Source organism: Eptesicus fuscus, chromosome 12, assembly GCF_027574615.1.
Source record: "Eptesicus fuscus isolate TK198812 chromosome 12, DD_ASM_mEF_20220401, whole genome shotgun sequence".
Classification (NCBI taxonomy): Eukaryota; Metazoa; Chordata; class Mammalia; order Chiroptera; family Vespertilionidae; genus Eptesicus; species Eptesicus fuscus.
Window position 1 is genome coordinate 43,630,774 of NC_072484.1, and position 21,733 is coordinate 43,652,506.

Here is a 21,733-nt window from a genome sequence, read left to right on the forward strand (position 1 = left end):
GTCTAAAAACACACTGAAATCTAAATTACAAATAGCAATTGAGAAAGGGATGATGGGGAGCAAAAGTAGGTTTACAATTGTGAGTAAAGGAAACAAGAGTTTATTCTTGTATTATTATTTATTAATTATTGTGTTATTCATACGAACAGCTGTAAATCTACTTTTGCCCCACCCTTACATTAACAGCCTATATTTTTCTTATAGGTAGTTGTTTTTACTGGCTTTCCCCAATAAGTACTGTGAGAGTTAATGATGAATTATGGTTTCTAAATTATTGATACTAAAAACATACTTGTTAATATATAAATAGTGTCTTGCTATTTGGCCATATTTTGGATGCAGTGCCTCTTTGATAGACTTTTTATGGGTTTGTATAAATTTTGGATTGATCTGCTTCATTTAACTCCCTTATCATATGAGTATTTGTTTTAGTATTGCAATTTTTTGAGGTATAATTAAAGAATAATATTGTATTAGTTTTAGGTATCTCTATATATAAAAGCCTCAGATCATTTTAGTATATAATCAGGCAAAGTATTTTAGTAATTCATTCAAAGTACGTATATCTTATTAACTCAGTCAGAATAGTCAATCATCTTAATACAGAAGGCTAGTCAGGTAGTACAAAATTGATTATTTAAAAAATAAAGTGATGCCAGTCAGGGAGCGTAAGGAAGCCAACTGATTGATGTTTCTCATATCAATGTTTCTATCTCTCTGTTTCTCTCTCTCTAGGATATTGCCTCTCACTAACCATGTCTTTGGGCGAGGATTAAATAATAATAATAATAATAATAAATAAACTGTAGCAACACACTAAGGCGAGGTGAATAATCTGCCTAAAGCATCATTTAATGTCAAGAAGGTGTCTATACTACACAGCACTCAACATAATCCAAATCAGGAAATGCACATACTACATGTGATTGTAGGATCAACTAGCTTCAAATTAGAGCCAAATATAGTCACCAGTTCTTCTGATTGAAATCGTTTTACAAGCCTGAATTAGTTTGCCATTCTGCAAAGTAGGGGGATCACCTTAGGGGCAAACCTGCCCCAAAATTCATCTCACAATAGCAGTGAGGATTCAGGCATCTACCAAATCATTATTTTTCTTATAAGTTTAAGGCATTGCTCTCTTTTTATCTTGAAGCTTTGCTGCATGGTTACATCTAAGTTTCTAGTCTACTCGTGGAGCATGACTAAGTCTTGAGGAGGAGACCACACAGTGCAATCAGGGGTGTAGCCTTCTTCCAGATTTTCCTACCTATTATTTCAGAAATCCCCAGCAGTCAGAAACAATGTTCATATGTTTTTGAAACCAGCTGGTCCTGTTGTAGGTGGATAGGTTGCTCAAAGTAGTGACATCATCTTTTCTGTTATTTCTAACCATCTATCAAGTTCTATGCCTGAGTGCTGCCTTAGTTCAAGCCTTTAGCTCCCGTCTGGACCATCAGTTTTAGACTTATAACAGTGCATTTAATCTCCATTCTTATTTTTACTTGATTTTAGAAGCTATTTGTTCTTGTCACTCCAACTAAAACCTTTTAAAATTGCTTCCTCCTGTTCAGTTGCTTCCTACTTGCACAACTGTGAATAGTCTGCTTTCTTTCATTACTGTGAAATGCAGATGGTAGCGACCCCTCTTACAGGGGTTGTTATCTGTAAAAAGTGGCACAAAAAAGTGGTCAAAAATGTTAAGTATCATAACTATTGTTATTAATAATCCTCTTTATCTGACAACTATTCATATGGTAAAATCATCCAGCATTATAGAAATTTAAGTGAATGGTTTATCAATAAATTTGTGTTTAAATCTCTTCTTAAGTTTAAATCTTTTGGCTTTAAAGTTGAACTCATTGTGGAATCTTGTGACAAAGAAAAGATGGACTGCAAACTGGGAGACTAGAATTCTACTCCTAGCTTGCTCACAAATTAACCTTTAACATAAAGGTTAATGTGATCTGATTGAATCGTTATCTGTGTGCATAAGTTTATTTGAGGCAAGGACCTTTATCTTTTTACTCCCCACCGTGGGTTAGTAGTTATTCATAGAATTCATGAATACATAGCTCAGTTTTGCTCATCTATAAAGATGAGAGTGTTGGAATAACTCTAAGATTACTTCTCACTTGCAAGTATTTTAAATATAGGATCAGTGAAATGAGCCCAAGCATCAGAAAAGAATTGAGGATCAGAAAATATAAATGTGATTTTTGCCATTGACAGATCTCTAAGATTCCATTTTAGTTTAAGCGGGTAGCATTTAAAATGCTTATACACAACCTCAGTCAGGTAAATTTATTATCTTTATTTATTTATTTATTTTTTTTATTGTCTAAAGTTTTACATATGTCTCCTTTTTCCCCAATTGACACCCCCCCCACCAGCCATTCCCAGCCCGGGCAAGCCCCCACTACCCCAGTGTCTGTGTCCATTGGTTATGCTAATATGCATGCATAGAAGTCCTTTGGTTGCTCTCTCCCCTCCCCTACCATTTGTCTCTGGATCTATTCTTGTTCATCAAATTATGTTGATCATTATATCCCATATATGAGTGAGATTTATTATCTTTTTTATTTATTAAGTTTATATACTATACATTTCTTTATTATTTACCATGACATAGGTTTTTTTTAGGCATGATTCAATAAATGACCTTTACTGAAAGAATTAGAATATAAAAGTTAATTCCTTGATACTATATTTCTTTCTATTCTTTAGTTGTGAATTGAGTATTTTCAAGACTTTTTAATTATAAAATACACTATCTACACTAATAAAAGAGAAACATGCAAATTGACCATCACTCTGCTACGCCCACCAACCAATCAGGAGTGAGTATGCAAATTAACCCAACAAAGATGGCGGCGGCCATGGAGCTGGAGTGAGCAGGAGGCTTGGGTTGCCCTCGGCAACAGAGGAAGCCAAGCTTCCAGCCCGCCGTGGCCTCTGCTCAAGGAGGGGCTGGGAGCCTGGGTCACCAGGGGATGTGGCCAGCCTGAAAATGGCCCTCAGCCCCTTACCCAGGCTGGCCACACCCCCATGGGGTGAGGGTCCCCACTGGGGGGCTTAGCCAGCCTGCAAACAGCCATCAGTCCCTCACCCAGGCTGACCAGACACCCCAGCAGAACCCTCCACCCTGAAGGGGGTGTGGCCAGCCTGAAAACGGCCCTCAGCCCCTTATCCAGGCTGGCCACGCCCCCATGAAGTAAGAGTCCCCACTGGGGGGCGTGGCCAGCCTGCAAACAGCCATCAGTTCCTCACCCAGGCTGGCCAGGCACCCCAGTGGGAACCCTCACCCTGAGGGGGGTGTGGCCAGCTTGAAAACAGCCCCTCACTCAGGGTGGCCACACATCCCCAGCGGGGACCCTCACCCCATGGGGGCGTGGCCGGCCTGCAAACCACCACAGGCCCCTTGCCCAGGCCGCCCCACGCCCCAAGGGAACCCCCACCCTGATCCGGGACACCCTTCAGGGCAAACCAGCCAGCCCAAACCCATGCACCAGGCCTCTATCTATTCTAATAAAAAGGTAATATGCTAATAATACTGGGAGACCTTCTGGACGTTCTGGACAAAGCCATGGTGGCGGGGCCCAGGTAGAGGCGGTTAGAGGCCAAGAGGGGAGGGCAATTGTGGGTGATCAGGCCAGGATGGGTCAGCAGTTGTGGGTGATCAGGCCGGTGGAGGGAGCCATTGGGGGTGATCAGGCTGGTGGGGGGGAAGTTGGGGGTGAGCAGACCAGCAGGGGGGCCAGTTGGGGGAAGCAGGCTGTCAGTTGGGGGTGATCATGACAGTGGGGGGGGGCAGTTTGGGGTGAGCAGGCCAGCCGGGGGGCAGTTGGGGGCAAGCAGGCCAGTGGGGAGGGCAGGTGGGGGTGAGCAGGCCAGCAGGGGGGCCAGTTGGGGGAAAGCAGGCCAGCAGGGGGTGCAATTGGGGGTGAGCACGCTGGCACGGGAGACAGTTGGGGGTGGTCAGGCTTGCGGGGGTGCATTTGGGGGTGAGCAGGCTGGCGGTGGGGGGCAGTTGGGGGCGAGCAGGCTGGCAGGCAGAGTGGTTAGGGGCAATCAGGCAGGCAAGCAGGTGAGCAGTTAGGAGCCAGCAGTCCCAGATTCCGAGAGGGATGTCCTACTGCCGGTTTAGGCCCGATCCCTGTAAACCAGCAGTAGGACATCCTTCGAGGGGTCCCCGATTGGAGAGGGTGCAGGCCGGGCTGAGGGGCACTGCTCTCCCCTCCCCCCCCATACGAATTTTGTGCACCAGGCCACTAGTTATAAAATATTGAAGTTTTTGGAGAAAAGATATCAAAACACATACAAAGAAATTCAAACAGCCCTAGCCAGTGGCTTAGTTGGTTGGAGTGTTGTTTCATATACCAAAGGATGGCAGGTGTGATTCCTAGGTTGCGGTTCAATCCCTACTGGAGACAACTGATGAATGTTTTTTTTTCCTCTCCCTCCCTTCCTCCCTCCCTTCCTATCTCTCTAAAAAAAAAACAAACAACAGTGAAAACATATCCTTGGTGAGGGCTGAATTTAAAAAATATTCAAACAGTATGGAATATGTAATGAAAAATTTTAATTCTACTCAATTAGTATTAATAACTTATTTATATATTTACAAAAACATATAAAGCACATATAAGCATACACAACATACCTAGATGGACTTTTATATACACGTCTTTAAAAATTATTTTCTTTAATATTTTTCTGTACCTTTCTGTCAGTAACCTGGTACACAGTAGTTCAACAGATGTTTTAATTGAATTAACCAATGCTCTTTATTAGTCAGCAGCCGGTCAGTCTTCTTGATACATTTAATTTTTAAAGTGCTATTTAATTTCCCTAAAAGATACCTTTTCAAGCATCTGAGACTAATTTTTTTAACTGATGTGAAATCTCATTCTGTCATCAGTTTTAAAGTATTAAATGTAAGTAAATATAAATTAGACTACTTACATGCATGATTTATAAAGTCATTCCGCATGTCTTAGAGTCACACTGTATAATGCATTTAGTTTTTAGACTTAGTAAAACTTACATACAGGTTTTACCGGTTTGTGGATTATGATGAAAGTCCCTGATCATTCAGTTTCTGAGTTATAAAGTAAATATTAAGAAGTTACACAATCCTGGAATTTGAAGAAATGCTGATACAGTTCATATTAGAATATGTAGCTTCTTTTTTTCACAAATATATTTTATTGATTTCAGAGAGGAAGGGAGAGGGATAGAGAGAAACTTCAATGATGAGAGAGAATCATTAATTGGCTGCCTCTTACATGCCTCACACAGGGGCGGGTGGGGGGGTGGTCATCAAGCCCCCAACCCCCTAGGTCCACGCTCAAGCACTAAGCCACACTGGCTGGGCTGTAGCTTCTTTCTTAATAAAAGAGGTTAATTTTTCCAAACTCTTTTTTTATATTAGAGTATTTGGAAGGGCATTTGCTTGCCCTGAAAAAAAATGTGGCTGCATCTAAAGAAGCATACTTATTTTAGAGCTATAATATTGCCTTATATAATTCTTAAATCCAGAGTACATTTTATTTACAAAATCTGTTATGGGCTAGTACAATAAAAGTTTAAATTACTTTCTTCATAAATAATTATTTTTTCTGACATGGGGGAATACATTTTAATGAATTACGACATGAATTTTATGACATCATAGTTTTTGTTATTTAAAAAGTATTGTGGCTTTTTTTTCTTGGAAAATAGGAAGTATTGGGGCTTGGAACTAAAAAAAAATATATTTTTCAATGGCCATATTAATGCTGTGTTTTAATAAAATTAAACTGTGCTTTTCTCAAGGAATTTTCCTATTGCATAGGTGATTTCTTTCAGAGTATAATGGAGGGATAATGTATGGTAATCAACTAGGCTCTAACCTATACCTTTATGTCTGATTAAAAATATTAAAAAGAGGAAGAGAAAGAAATACTTAGAAAACTAACATTAGATGGATACTTCACATCATAAAAAATATTTATCTGAAATCAGCCAACGTCAGTACTTAACATTCCATGAACAACAGGACTAACTAAAACAGTGAGGTCTGGTATTACAAAACCAGAATATTGATTGATGTAAGTTCATCCTATTTGATGTACATGTTTAAATATACAGGTTAGAGACATCAGAATAAACTAATGAGTAGCTAAGACATGTGACTAAGAGCATAGAGTATGGTACGCAAGTAGAGTTTCTGGTTAGGTCAGTAATGGCCAGATAAACTAATATATCAGGAAAATCAAGATGTTAGATATGTGGTCAAAGAATGTGAATAGAAAATTCACACACATACCCCCAAAAGGTAGATGGCCAATATGTTTTTTAAAGAATGTGCAAGTTCACCAGGAATCAAAGAGATGCCTAGGTAATTAAAATATAATTGTATAGTATGTTAAACTGGTGCATTTAAAAATACTGATTGACAACAGCTATTATATGGTGCTGATAGAACTCAGATTGCTATGTATACTTATTCTGGAGATCAGTTTAAGCAATATGTATCAAGGATTCGTGCACTGGTGAGGGGCGTTGCCTGCACGGATCTGGCCACTATGGGAGCCCTGCTCATCCCAGTCTGCCGAGCGACTGTGGACCTGCCCTCTGAACGGCTGCCCCCTGGTCTGGCATCTTCCGTGGAGCCAGAGCACTCGCCTCTCCAGGGGACTCAGTTGGGGCTGGGCCCAGGAACAGTAGCACTGAGAGGCAGCGGAGTAGGCCTCAGTCCTGCGGCAGCAGCCACAAACCTTCGTGCACGGGTGGGGGTCGGGCCTAAACCGGCAGTTGGACATCCCTCTCGCAATCTGAGACCGCTGGCTCCTAACCACTCACCTGCCTGATCACCCCTAACTGCCTCTACCTGCCTGCCTGATTGCCCCTAACCCCTCTGCCTGCCTGATTGCCCCTAACTGCCCTCCCCTGCCGGCCTGATCTCACCCCTAACTACTCTCCCCTGCCAGCCTGATCGCCCCTAACTGCCTCTGCCTGCCTGATCGCCTCTATCACTAGCCTCTGGCAACCACTCATCTATTTGTGTTTCTATAGGTTTGCCTATTCTAGACATTTCATATGAATGGAATGGTACAATATATGGCCTTATGTATCTGGTTTCTTTCACTTAGCATGTTTTCAAGGTTTATGTTGTAGCATGTATGAGTACTTCATTTCTTTTTGATGGCCAAATAATATTCTATTGTATGGATATACTATATTCTATTCATGCGTGCATTGATAGACATCTAGTTCATTTGTTATTGTGAATACAGTCATGCGCTACATAATGATCAGTCAAGGACAGATCACATATACATAGTGGTCCAATAAGATTATAATGGAGTTGAAAATTCTTATCACCTGGTGACACCATACGGTCATAATTTAAAAGCTCATTACTCATGTGTTTCTGGTGATGCTGGTATAAACCAACCTACTATGCTGCCAGTTATATAAAAGTGTAGTATATACAATTATGTACAGTACATGATACTTAATAATGATAATAAATGGCTATTACTGGTTTATGTACTATATTTTTAATCATTATTTTAAAGTATATTCTTTCTACTTATGAATACAAATTTGTTGTAAAACAGTATGCCATGTTATACCAGCAACAGTCTTATACATCCCATGTTTACTATGTCTCTTGATCATTTTTTTTTTACTGTATTTAATGTCATTTTATTTTGTATGGTAACATGCTGTACAGGCTTATAGCCTGGGAGCAATTATCATCTAGATTTGTATAAGTATGCTCTGATGTTTGTACAAGGATGAAATTGCCTAATGATACATTTTTTCAGATCTAGAATTTTCACTGGAAATTTTTTATAGTCTGTCTTTCTGCTAAGATTTCCTCTCCTTTTGTTCATTGTACACTTGCATTTACTTCACTGAGCGTAATTATAATAGCTATTTAAAAATGTTAGTCTACTAATTCTAATATCTGGATTATTTTGGGATTGGTCCCTGTTAATAGTGTTTTCTCTTGAGACTGGGTCACAATTTACTAGTTCTTATGTATTAAGAAAATTTGGACTGTGTGGTGGACAATGTGTGTTATTGTTGTGGAGACAGGATTCTGCCCTATTTTTTCAACCTTCATATTTTTTAGTAAGAAATTATCCAGTCAGACTCAATCTGCAACTCCTGGGCAGCAGTTCAAAAATTTTATTTCTTCTTTTTTTGCCTTTAGATTGGTTGGTTGCATTATGCCTTGCGTGTGCATTGTTCAGGAGTTAGCCAGAGATTTGGGCAGGGAAACTTGAGTTTGTTTAATTGGTGTGGGCATTTTTACCTTAGTTTATTGCTTTAATAGAATTTCTAGATCTTAGAATCATAGTTTTATTAACTAGAAATTATTGTAAATAATTGATTGCCATTACCTTATTTTGATAATTAAATAAAAATCTGTTTAATTCTTCTATTTTTCTCTTCATTACAGATAGAGCTGGGAGCATCAGTACTCTTGATTCTTTAGACTTTGCAAGATATTCAGATGATGGTAACAGGGAAACAGATGAGAGAGTGGCAGGTGAGTAAGATTGTAAAGACAGATTTGGATTCTTAGGCATTCCAGAAATAATAAAATGACTTGAGGAATTCTTTTTCTTCTACAATTTGGTATGTTAATATAATTATATAGTTATTATGCAAAATTATTTTTTATTAACTTATTGGTGCCAGGGAGCATCTCAACCTGTAACTTCCTCTTCCAGTGTTGCTGTGAGTGTCTGGTTATGCAATTTTCTGAGTTCTTATAACCAACAGTTTACAATCATGTAGTTATGAAACTGATATAAACAGCTTTAAGTTAACCATAGTTTAGTACAAAGTAAGTTGGACCTTGGCCTTCTCATTCCTTTGATCCTCCAAACCAGGGCTGATATTCAGGTGTTGTATGCCAGTACAACTCTAAGGATTGTTCAAATTGGTTTAAATACTTTCATGTAGATTGTTTAATAAATTTTGTCTTGAGTTCCCCAGGTATTCCCCATCACAGCATCTCTCCAGAAACTTCTGACTTTCCTATGATTCAGAAAAGAAAGGGTTAATGCTTGGTACAGCAGGGGGCTTCAGGACCTTGCCCATTCCAAGAAGAAGACCAATAACATTCTTTCTGGTTGCTTGGTTACTCATTCTAGTCTTCTTCCCCTCCCCACCCTCCAACAAGTTCTGCCTTCTAAGCATCACCACTGGATCTGTAGAGACTTCAGAAGATCAATTTGTATCTGTGTTCTGCCCACCTCAAGTGAGGCCAGTTGTATTCTGCTGGGGATCCACCCTGGAATTACCAGTGTAGCAGCACTGGCTCTTTAAGTGTCAAATGGCTGCTACCTTTTTGGTGCCTCAAGGCTGTGGCTATCTGTCATTGAAATCATTCTTGAGTGCCTTGTAGGAATTGTAGTTTTCATAGGACATTGGTGGGGATAGCAGATCGATATCAGTTAAATATTTTGATCTTCATCATAATGGTGGGCACTCTTGGAGCAAGAGGGATGCCACATGGGACAAATGGAGCCTGTGGAGGCAATAAAAGTCCGGAACACCCATAATGTGGATTCTTCTCTTGACCAACTTGAATTTTTCTTCCATTTACTGGGACAATTTTGTTAAAACCTACCAAATGTTTACCCATCATGGTCTTCTATAATAATAAAAGCATAATATGCTAATTAGACCAGACATCCTTCCGGACGACCTTCTGGATGAAGCCACAGCTGTGAGGGAAGCCAGGGTCCCAGGTGCCTGCTGGTGGCTGGAGGGAAGCCCAAGTCCCGGGTGCCAGAGGGAAGCTGGTGCTGGCAGCCAGGGGAAGGAAGGCCAACTCTTGCATGAATTTCATGCATTGGGCCTCTAGTTATAATAATAAATGTGAATGCTAATTTTTACATAGCACTCCATTCTAAACACTGTGCTAAATGTATATTAAACCATTGAATTATAGAATTGTCCTCCTCCTCCCCAGGAAACTTCAGTGGCAGAGCTAGGATTCAAATGCAGATAGCCCAGCAACAGAGCCCACAATTGACTGTATCTTATGCTACCTCTTAGCATGAAGGATGAGGTTTGACCTGATTAAAAGTGACATTCAAATATATGATTTTTATTCATTGCTTGAAAATTAAGATATTGAATATTTAAAAATCTCATAGTATTATATGAGTTAAAAATGATGTAACTGTTTTTGGTTCAGAAGCGAAGAGAAGATTCAGTAGTATAAGCAATAGCAATGCCATTTGAATGGGGATGTCAGTGGAAGAGTTAAATGTGGCTCTCTTTATCAAATCATGATTTGTAATAAGCATTATGAATTTTTGTTTGTTAACCCTCACCCAAGGATATTTTTCCATTGATTTTTTTTAGAAAGAGTGGAAGGAAGGGGGAGAGACCAAGAAAAAGAAACATCAATGTGAGAAAGACATATCGATTGGTTGCCTCCTGCAAGTGCCCTGACCAGTGCCAGGGATCGAGCCTGCAACCAAGGTACAGGCCCTTGACCAGAATCAAACCTAGGACCCTTCAGTCTGCGGGTGGATGCTCTATCCACTGAGCCAAACTGGTTAGTATTATTAATTGACAAATGTATCAAAACAGTAAATCTAGCCCTAGCCGGTGTGGCTCAGTGTGGACCAGAGTCCCAGGTGTGATTCCAGTCAAGGGCACGTACCTTGGTTGCAGGCTCCTAGCATCATTCTCACTATCATTTTCCTAAATTTAAAAATCTGATTTTTTCCCCCAAATCTGTATAGGTGTTCCTTCAAAAAGGAAGCGGTGAACAACTGTTTATTGAGCACCTGCTCTGTTTACCTCTTAAATTTTCAAGTTTTCTTAAAAATGCAGCAAGGGAAATTTATAGTTTAAATATTGGGATTGCCAGTCTTTAATTTATTTTAAGCATTTTGAGCATCTGCTCTGTGTTCAGACTGTTATGCACTGGAAATAGAAATATGAAATACGTAATACCTGCCCTCAAGGAATGTGTACTGAAACATGTCTATATCTCTAAAGCAGATAAATGTTAAATGCTTTGGCAACAGTGAAAAGGACCTGTGAATTGTGAAACCAATAATATTCTTGTCTCAGGTTCACAGGATCTATCTTTTAGCATCAGAGTCTCTGAATTTATTTGTTCTCATATCTCTACCTGTTACTATATTACTTCTCTAGTTCACACCTTAACTTTCATGTTGGGACCTAGAGAACTACAAAAACTGTGCTTTCTAATTTGTACGAAAGACACTCCTAATGCTGGTAAGATCAGTAATGTTTCTTATGGCAATAAGTATTAGCATACTCATTTATTCAAAAAATATTTGAGTGCTTACTCTGTATTCAAGGTATTATGCTGTTCTTGGGACAACAATCATATGAAGCCTTTATAAAGCTTAAATAACCTATTAGACATCCTATCTAATAAAAGAGTAATATGCAAATTGACTGTCACTCCAATACACAAGATGGCTGCCCCCATGTGGTCAAAGATGGCTGCCCCCATGTGGACACAAGATGGCTGCCACAAGATGGCCAGCAGGGGAGGGCAGTTGGGAGGGACCAGGCCTGCAAGGGAGGACAGTTAGGGGTGATCAAGCCTGCAGGGGAGGGCAGTTAGGGGTGACCAGGCTGGCAGAGGAGGGAAGTTGGGGGCGACCGGGCCTGAAGGGAAGGACAGTTGGGGGGGACCCAGGCCTGCAGGGGAGAGCAGTTGGGGGGACCAGGCCTGCAGGGAAGGGCAGTTGGGGGGGACTAGGCTGCCAGGGGAGGGCAGTTAGGGGCAATCAGGCTGGCAGGGACCAGTTAGGCATCAATCAGGCTGGCAGGGGAGTGGTTAGGGGGTGATCAGGCTGGCAGACAGAAACGGTTAGGGGCAATCGGGAAGGCAGGCAGGCGAGCAGTTGGGAGCCAGCAGTCCTGGATTGTGAGAGGGATCGGGCCTAAATGGGCAGTCAGACATCCCTTGAGAGGTCCCAGATTGGAGAGGGTGCAGGCTGGGCTGAGGGACACCCGCCCCCCATGCATGAATTTCGTGCACCAGGCCTCTAGTTCTACAATAACATTCAGATTTTTGCTTGTGGAATATCCTGACCCTGTTCCCTGGGTAAGAAGCAGCATCAGTAGCACTCTCATTTCTTAGCCATTGGCCTGCAATATACATATCCATCTTTATCAGGATTAAATAAGCCTGTTTGTCTTTATTATATGCTAGTGGCCCAGTGCACAAAATTCGTGCATGGAGGGGGCGGTTCCCTTATCCCAGCCTGCACCCTCTCCAATCGGGGACTCCTTGGGGGATGTCCGACTGCCAGTTTAGGCCCGATCCCTCTCGCAATCTGGGACCACTGGCTCCTAACCGCTCACCTGCCTGCTTGCCTGATCGCCCCTAACTGCCTCTGCCTGCCTGATCACCCCTAACTGCCCTCCCTTACTGGCCTGATATCGCCCCCAACTGCCCTCTCCTGCTGGCCTGATCTCGCCCCCAACTGCCCTCCCCTGCCGGCCTGATCTCGTCCCTAACTTCCCTCCCCTTGCCGGCCTGGTTGTCCCCAACTGCCCTCCCCTGCCGGCCTGATCTTGCCCCCAACTGCCCTCCACTGCTGGCCAATTTGGTTTTAATTGGTCATTTCCTATGCCAGTCAGTGTTAAAAGTTCCACCTCCTAGGCAGCTATTGGCTCCTCACAGTTGACCCAGATTTGGTTCTAATTGGTCAGTTTCTATTCCAGTCAGCGTCAAAAGCTCCGCCTCCTAGGCAGCCACTGCCTCCTCACAGTTGACCCAGATTTGGTTTTGATTGGCCACTTTCTATGCCAGTCAGCATCTCTGGGCCTATCAACAGAGCCTGATCATAAAGGCAGGGCTGATCAGCAGCCCTGGTGGAGGCTTGAAGAGAAATGGAGGCAGGGCTGCTGGCCAGGCTCGGAGGGAAAGAGAGACGCAAGTGCTGGTCAAAAGCTGCCACAGACGCTACAGATCAACCCCTGCTTCTCTCTTCAGGTCTCTTTCCGGGCCTGATTCAAAGCCCCCTCAGCAGTCACTGCTGGGTCACTGGGCCTGCAGCCGTAGTAGTTAGCCGACCCAGCGCTGACTTCCGGATGGTCAGGCTTTGGTTGTGATTGTTCGTTACACCCTGGCTCTTTATTATAGAGATTTCTCCCCTACTACAGATATTTGTACTTCCTTTTAGAAGTATTTTTTTGTTTTTCTTATTTTGGATCTTACTTAAATCTTACTTATGATTTTGTATGATTTAAAATAGGATAGATTCTCCAACAAGACTTTAGAGGCAACAAGCCTTTAATATGGTTGTAGGGTGTCGTAATTTATATGGTAAGTCATAAAGGTCTGAACTAGGATAGTTGCAGAGACAACTTTAGATGAATGGTTATTTAGGGGGTTATTCAAGGGTTGGAATCAATATGACTTGGACATTTAATTAATGTGGGAGTAAGCACAAGGGCTAAGTGAAGAGTAAACTCCAGGTATCCTCTTTGAACAGCTGCGTTGGTAGTGGTACTGTTAATGGAGAGAGACTGAAGGAGGAGAAGGGAGAACAGATTTGAAAAGGAGATGGTGAAATTCATTTAGATAGGATTGAATTAAAAACTTATGAAACATTCAAATGGGCACATCCAGGTGATAATTAGGTAGATCTTTATCTTGGGGAAAAGGTTTAAAGGTTTTGAATCTTCTGGGATTGTGATAGTTAAACCAGAAGTATGAATATCATCTCAGTGGAGTATGTAGAGTAAGGAAATGGCCAAGGATGACACCCTGAGAAACACCAACTTTGAGATGAGTAATAGAGGAATCTGTATAAGAGAAATTGGGCAGGAGGAACAGTAATGGAAATAATTTTTTTTTTAAGGCTTGGGGAGGGCGATTCTCTCCCTGCCACCCCCCAATTTTGATGAATGTAGAAAACTAAATATCTACAAACTGGAGATTGCATCTTGCTTCATTTCATTTATTTCTCACATCTACCAAGTCATGCCTAAATAGTACTATGCCTTTCTTAATTCTCTAGACCCAGGAAGGTGCTGCTGGTACTGTCAGGATTTTAATATTGTTTTAGGGAATATATTTTTATTCTAATTCATAGTCTTAAGAATTTTTTTTCTAGAAATGCTCGTATGATAACAATATAAGAAAGTTGGGGAAGTGGTATTTCATTATGAAGTCAAATCACTTTATATTAAGAAGAAAGTGGCAGGTTGCTTGACTCAATCCTATTGATTTGAACTCTTCAATACTGAATAGGAATGGGAGTAAAAAAATACTTGACTAACCAATGTTGTGAAAAAGGTCTTCCAAAATAATATTTTGAGTTTTGTGGCAAAATGAACTAAGACTGGCAAATATTTCAAGATCATTTTAGTGGTATATTAAGTTGGGGCATCAAAGGATTGATTTTTTTTTTTTTCTGCTTTGAAATTTAATACTTTGCATTTGGTGTTTCCATAGTCATTTGTACATCTCCCAAGTTATGAGAGCATGATCTTTTAGCATTTAAATACCTCCGATTATCAGGATTGTCCAACCCTGGTTGGGAAATAACTTTTAACTAATCTTGAGTTGCTTATACTGATTTAATCATTAATATTTTGGTAAGATTGTAATATGCATTATTAGAATATACCTACATCTTTTCAGTTATTACTTTAGTTCCAATAAAATTGCATTCAGCAGTGTTGGGCTATTTCAGGGTTGTGATGGTGGAGTGAGCAGATTGTTCGTTGGTTCCTAGAGTGTTCTTTAAAAACATACACATCCTCAAACGTTTTTATAAAGAAGTATATTTGAAAAATTCTTGAAGAGTGTTTGGTTCAGTGTCTGTTTACATGATAATTTTGAGCTTTAGGCTAATGTTTTTTAAATAAACAAATTCATATGTGTATATAGCTGTTCAGATCTTTCTTGTTAAACTTTCTCTTGTAGCTAAAGTTAACTTATATTGTGCCTTTATAGAGATGTGGTATAACTTCAAAGATATGCCTCTGTCTTTTAAAATTTATAGTGTATACTAAGAAACATGCAGCAGAGTGAATTCATTTTGATAGGCACTATCTTTTCAAAGCATTGCTAATTTTTAATGGCATTTGGCCGTGTATATGTAGATGTGCATAAAATCTAAATTCTTGCCGTCTGACATGGGTTTTTATGGCTTTCTGTGCCTTGATCATTTAGTGTTTTTGCTTTTGGTCACCTAAACTTTCACCAATTGAATTTGAGTTTTTCACAGTTTGTGTTTTAACCATTTTTTCCCATTTATTTTTTCATATTCTGTCTCTGGTGCAAGGCATTTCTGATCTGCAATTGTTCTGTAATATATCTTAGTAAATTGTGTTACTAAAAGCATAATAATGTGTACATTCATTTTACTTTTACGTAAGTATTTTTAAATCAAAATCAATTACTTAAGAGTTTTGAAATTTAAAAAAAATAGTAAACCTATTCTGTACTTAACCTTGCACCCTAAATGTGTGCAGTCTAACTTTAAACACAGACTCTTAAGAGTTTCCAGAATTGTAAGTTTTAGGGAAAATATTTTAACTTCATTGCACAGAAATGTTTGCAGATCAGCATTGCCGACTCCCAACTGAGAAATAGTACATACATGTCATCTGATTTTTAGTTGTGTTTCCATGTTGTTGCAGTGAAATTCTGTGAATCAAAATAATTGGCCTCATGTACTAGATGTGATTCAGTTACATCTTAAGTTTTTAATGAAAATATGCAAACTGAGTGAATCCTGATTTTTCCATATATTTTTATAGCTTTGTTGTCTCTGGTAGCATCTCATTTGCCATATTATTTTTTCTGTTTATTAGTCAATTTGGAAAAAATTGCATATTTAAATTTGCTAGTTTTTATGCAGAACTATTTACATACTATAGTTTTTTAATATTTAGTTGTGACAAAGATGACTTAATTTTTCTAGAGGTTTACTTTACAGAAATGGCTTTGTTTATATTTTGAGCAGTGTTCATATATTTTAAAGAAAATTCCCAGTTAAGACACAGTTAAATCTTGTTCATGATGAAACATTTTAAAGAGCTTATTAAAATGTTTCCTCAGTATTAATGTTTATCTTATAATCAAGCTCTGATAAAAGGAGAAATTTTTGAGTTTCACTAGTACCTCTTAACATAAACAAATACCTATTTGAGGAGTTATCAGAAACTTTGAAAACTCTAATTTTAGTTAGTATCCTTAGATAACTACATTTTTGGAATTGTACACAATCTTTTGCTTTAGAATGACCTTAATTAAAATTAAAAGACAAACTATTTCCACCCTTTGGCTGAAAATGAAACCTAAAATAAATCCTTAGGAATTTTTTTAATATATATATTTAACATATTTAAACATGTTTGTAAAAGACATACACTTGTGTGTAGAAAATTTTATAGGCTTCCCAACAAAATATTTATTCCTTCAACATCTTAAAGAAGTGATATATTCACTAACATTTTTTATATTGACTTATAACATTATTCTAGATAATGCATTAAAGATACCTTTTTTAGTCCTACCTGGTTTGGCTCAGTGGCTAGAGCATCAGCCTGCAGACCATAGGGTCCTGGGTTCAAGTCCAGTCAAGGACATGTACCTCGGTTGCAGGCTCCTCCCTGGCCCCAGTCCTGGTCCAGAAGCGTACAGGAACACAATCGATGTGTTTCTCTCACATTGATATTTTTCTTTGTCTTTCCCTCTCTCTTCCACTCTCTCTGAAAATCAATGGAAAAATATCCTCGGGTTAGGATTAAAAAAAAAAAAAAAGATACCTTTTTTAAAATTGATTTTAGAGAGAGTAGGAGAGAGATAGAGAGATAGAAACATCAATGAAAGAGAAACATCGATCATTTATCAGTTGCCTCCTGCACGTCCCCAACTGGAGATCAAGCCTGCAACCTGGTCATGTTCCCTGACCTGGAATCGAACTGGTGACCTTTGGTTCATGGGTCAATGCTCAGTCACTGAGCCATACCAGCCGGGCCCTTTTTCTTTTTAATCCTGAGGTTTTCCTTAAGTATATTTGCTTGGACTTCATCTAATTTTTATCTTTTCCCCTAAAATTGTGTAACCTGAGAACATTTCATTGCATTTTCTTACCTAGACTGACAGAAGCAGAAGCACCCACATTACTAATATTTTTTATTTACTAGGTAAGATTATACCATAGGTTTTATTTTTAAATAGAGCCATTCCTTGTCAGACAGCTAGAATATTTTATCAGTAGTCCCCTGAATTCTAAAACTATGGAAAACATTCACCAGTTTGCTTGCTAATCAACTCTGCTGCATGCGTTCACAAGTTTCATAAAGATTGCATGCTTTCTGTTTTCAATACAAATTGTATTTTTTTTTCATACCCATCTTTGCTTTTTATTTTTTTTATTTTTGTTTCCCTTTTCTTGGTTGGATGCCTGTGTGTGTTTATTCCAAATCCCTGTCCAGTCCTGGAGTTTGAACTACGGAAAGCCAAGGAGACCATTCAGGCCCTCCGAGCCAACCTGACAAAGGCTGCAGGTGGTGTACATAAAATTTTTTGCGACTTTTCCTTTTTTGACAATGTAGAAGTAGCTGAGATATTTTAAAATGTAAAATAGTAAAATGTTATTTATATTTTCTTCCACCAGAACATGAAGTTCCTTTACAGGAACGAAAAAATTACAAATCAAGTCCTGAAATTCAGGTGGGTGAATAACAGCTCTAAAAGTATCGTCCACATAAAATGGTAGCACAAATATTGAAGGAGGAAAACTTATGGTATTTTATCTTATTTTGCCTCCAGGAGCCAATCAAACCTCTTGAAAAGAGAGCTCTAAACTTCTTAGTCAATGAATTTTTATTGAAGAATAACTACAAGCTTACATCAATAACCTTTTCAGATGAAAATGATGATCAGGTACAGTTATTTTTTTAACAGTGAAATATTTTCTTTTTAACTTAAAATGTACTTTTCTCTTTTATTTCTTTAATTTGTTTAAGTTATACATATAGTAAACTTCTATAAGGTTAGTTACCAAACAACATTTCCTTGCCTACCCAATCTAGTATTCTATTTGACCTATAAATTTCTTCTTTTCATATAAAAGACTTCTCATTCTTTCCAGGTAACTTTTAACAACTTATAAGTAGAAAATATAATCTACTCATATGTTCATGTATTTATAGAGTGTGCTAGATTATTTTTCCCTTTAAACATTTATTTAGTAGTACAGGTTAATGTATACTTCTTATAAAATCCTCTCTAATAGCTCTATAATAATTAAGATGATAAATAGATAACAGCAGTTGCAAGAATATTTTGAATGAGAGTGTGAATATAAATAGTATCTGTTTGAATAGGAACCTCTTTCTTTCTTTCTTTTCTTTCTTTCTTTCTTTCTTTCTTTCTTTCTTTCTTTCTTTCTTTCTTTCAATCTTTATTGTTGAAAGTATTACATATGTCCCCTTTTTCCCCCTAGAATAGGAACCAATTTTAGAACCTCATTATTTTCTTTATAAAATCTTGTAAGCAAAGTTTTTTTAATGTTATCTCTCAACTGTAATATTTTGACTTCTTAGTGCTAATAAATTAGTTTGCATCTTGCACCTTAGGAAAGTAAATACCAAAGAATTTACTTTATAGAAATCAGGAGGCCATCATTTTAAATTAGATGTATTCCATTAGTCCGTAAAATATCCTGTGGATCATTTAACAAAAATAGACATTCTCAAAGGGAGATAGCAGATTTCCCTCAGTTATTCTACATAACATTTCCATGTAATATTATACAACAATTCTACATAACATTTTACCACATCAAATCCAACAATATGTTAAAAAAGGTTAATACATAATGACCAAATGGGTTATCCAAAAAATGTAAGGTTGATTTAATATCCAAAAATCAGTCACAGTGATTCACTATATGAAGAACGGAAAAGAGAAGATAATTATATAATCATCTCAGAACATGCAGAAAAAGCATTTGACACAAACATCTGGTCCCCCTAAAAACTTTAAAGAAATTAGGAATAGAAAGGAATTTCCTCAACCTCATAAAACACATTTATGGAAAAGCTATTACTAATCATACTTAAATGGTGAAACATAAGGGAAAAAGCAAGGATATCTGCTTTCACTACTTCTGTTGAGCATCATACTGAAGATTCTAGCCAATAGAAGGCAAGACAAATTAAAGGCACGCATTTTGGAAAGGAAGAAATTGTCTTTATTCACTTTTGACAGCATTATATATACAAGAAAATCCTATGGACTATCCCACAAAGATACTAAAACTAATAATTGATTATAGCAAGGTTGTAGGATACAAGATCAAATGAATTTTTAAAATGTTATTTACAAAGTATCAAGAAATAGGAAATACTTAGGGATAAATCTGATAAAGGCTTGTACACTGAAAACTATTATACATGCTGAGAATAACTAAAGCACATGTCCATACCAAGACTCCTTTATAATATTAACTAGTGTCCCGGTGCACAAAATTCGTGCACAAAGGCGGGGGGTCCCTCAGCCCAGCCTGCACCCTCTCCAATTGGGGACCCCTTGGGGGATGTCTGACTGCTGGCAGTTGGACATTTCTCTCACAATCTAGGACCACTGGCTCCTAACTGCTCACTTGACTGCCTAACTGATCGCCCCTAACTGCCTCTGCCTCTGCCTGCCTGCCTGATCACCCCTAACTGTCTCTGCCTGCCTGCCTGCCCATGCCTAACTGCCCTCCCCTGCTGGCCTGATCTCACCCCCAGCTGCTGTCTCCTGCCGGCCTGATCTCAGCCCCAACTGCCCCTGCCTGCCTGATCACCCTTAACATCCCTCCCCTGCCGGCCTAATCTCACCCCTATCTGCCCTCCCCTGCTGGCCTGATCACCCCTAACTGCCCTCTCCTGCCAGTCTGATATCACCCCCAACTCCTGTCCCCTGCCGGCCTGATCTCAACCCCAACTGCCCCTGCCTGCCTGATCACCCCTAACAGCCCTCCCCTGCCAGCATGATCTTGCCCCCAACTGCTCTCCCCTGCTGGCCTGATCACCCCTAACTGCCTCTGCCTGCCTGATCGCCCCTAACTGCCCTCCCCTGCTGGCCTGATCTCGCCCCCAACTGCCCTCTCTGCCTCGGCCCCGACCACCAGGACTTTGTCCAGAAGGAAGTCGGACATCTGGACGATGGCCGGTTGACCCGGTCTAATTAGCATATTAGCTTTTAATTAGTATAAATAGATTGTATAAGATAGGATTGCTTAAAAGGGGGGGGGGCTTTTTTAGCAGGAGAAGATGCTCTTGGCAGACAAAAATACATAATCCCTATATCTGGACTGATAGCCAGCCATATGCACTATGCTGCCAAACCCATCATTAAAACATTGAACTGCTTTCTTACATCTTACACCAAATAGCTGTTGCCCTTAAAACCCCTCCTCAGCCCCCACCTTAGGTTCTGCCTTCGCAGTTCACCCAGATTAGGTTCTGATTGGTCAGTTTCTATGCCAGTCAGCGTCAAAAGCTCTGCCTCCTAGGCAGCCATTGGCTCCTCACAGTTTACCCAGATTTGGTTCTGATTGGTCGGTTTCTATGCCAGTCACCATCTCCGGGTCTATCTCCGGGCCTGAGAGAGGCGGGGCTGATAAGCAGCCCCCGCGGAGGCCCAGAGAGAAGGAGAAGTGTGGCTCCTGGCCAGGCCCAGAGAGAAAGAGAGAGGCAAGGGCTGATCAACAGCTGCCACGGAGGCTATGGATCAGACCCTGCTTCTCTCTCCAGGCCTCTCTCCGGGCCTGATCCACAGCCTCCTCTGCAGTCAGTGCTGGGTTGCTGAGCCCACAGCAGCGGCAGTCAGTGCTGGGTTGCCAACTGCAGGACTGACTTCTGATCAATTGGTCGAGCCTTCGGTCATTGCAGACCCTGGGTTTTTATATATTAGGATAGCTTTATTTATAGTAGCTAAAATCTGGGAAACAACCAAAATATCCAAGAACAGGTGATTGGATAAAAAATTCTTATATCCTTACTTGGAATACTACTCAGCAATAAAATGGAATGAACTACTGCTTGATACAATATTAATCAATCTGTAAATTATTAATCTGTGAAAGAAACCAGACAGGGTGTTTACTGTATGATTCTATTTATATAAAATTTTAAGAAATGTAAGGAAAACAGAATAGTATTTGTCTAGGAACAGAGGGGGCGTGAGGAATAAGAGGTAAGGATTGAAAAGGTGTCCAAGAAAACTTTGGGAGTGAACAAGTTCATTTTCTTGATTGTGGTGATCTATTCAGGGGTGTGTACATGTCAAAATTTAGCAAATGGTACATTTTAAATTAGCTTGTGGATTTATTTAACTTCTGCAGTTCATTGTATGTTAATTATACCTCAGTAAAGTTTTTTTAAGAAAGGCAATGGTAGTGTTTATCAATAATAACCTGTCCTTTGACCAGTAGGCAATATTTAGTACTAATTTCAGTTCATCTGAAACTAGTGCTGTCTAAAGCCCTCATTCCCATACTCTGGCCAAAATATATGACTTTTCATCCTATTTTATTTTTCTATCATTATCCTGTTAATGGCATCTGGAATTATCTCTTCTCTCCCTGACTAGGCTATAAGCTCCTTGATGTTAAAATAATCTCTTGTTCATCTCTGTATTTGCATATATAACACACTCAACAAATATTTATTGATAGGTTTCTCATATTTTTATCTGCATACAATCATT

The 21,733-nt window shown here is 39.5% G+C and overlaps 1 protein-coding gene across 3 annotated transcripts in view; it reads left to right on the plus strand.

Annotated features, from left to right (window-relative positions):
- Window positions 1-21,733, plus strand: part of RELCH (RAB11 binding and LisH domain, coiled-coil and HEAT repeat containing) — a 104,425-nt gene that overhangs the window by 5,700 nt on the left and 76,992 nt on the right. For all 3 annotated transcript variants that reach the window (XM_008149583.3, XM_008149582.3, XM_054723714.1), the window contains exons 2-5: window positions 8,456-8,545; window positions 17,467-17,538; window positions 17,649-17,704; window positions 17,804-17,917. In XM_008149583.3, the coding sequence (XP_008147805.2) occupies window positions 8,456-8,545; window positions 17,467-17,538; window positions 17,649-17,704; window positions 17,804-17,917 (332 nt within the window). The remainder of the gene's footprint in view (window positions 1-8,455; window positions 8,546-17,466; window positions 17,539-17,648; window positions 17,705-17,803; window positions 17,918-21,733) is intronic.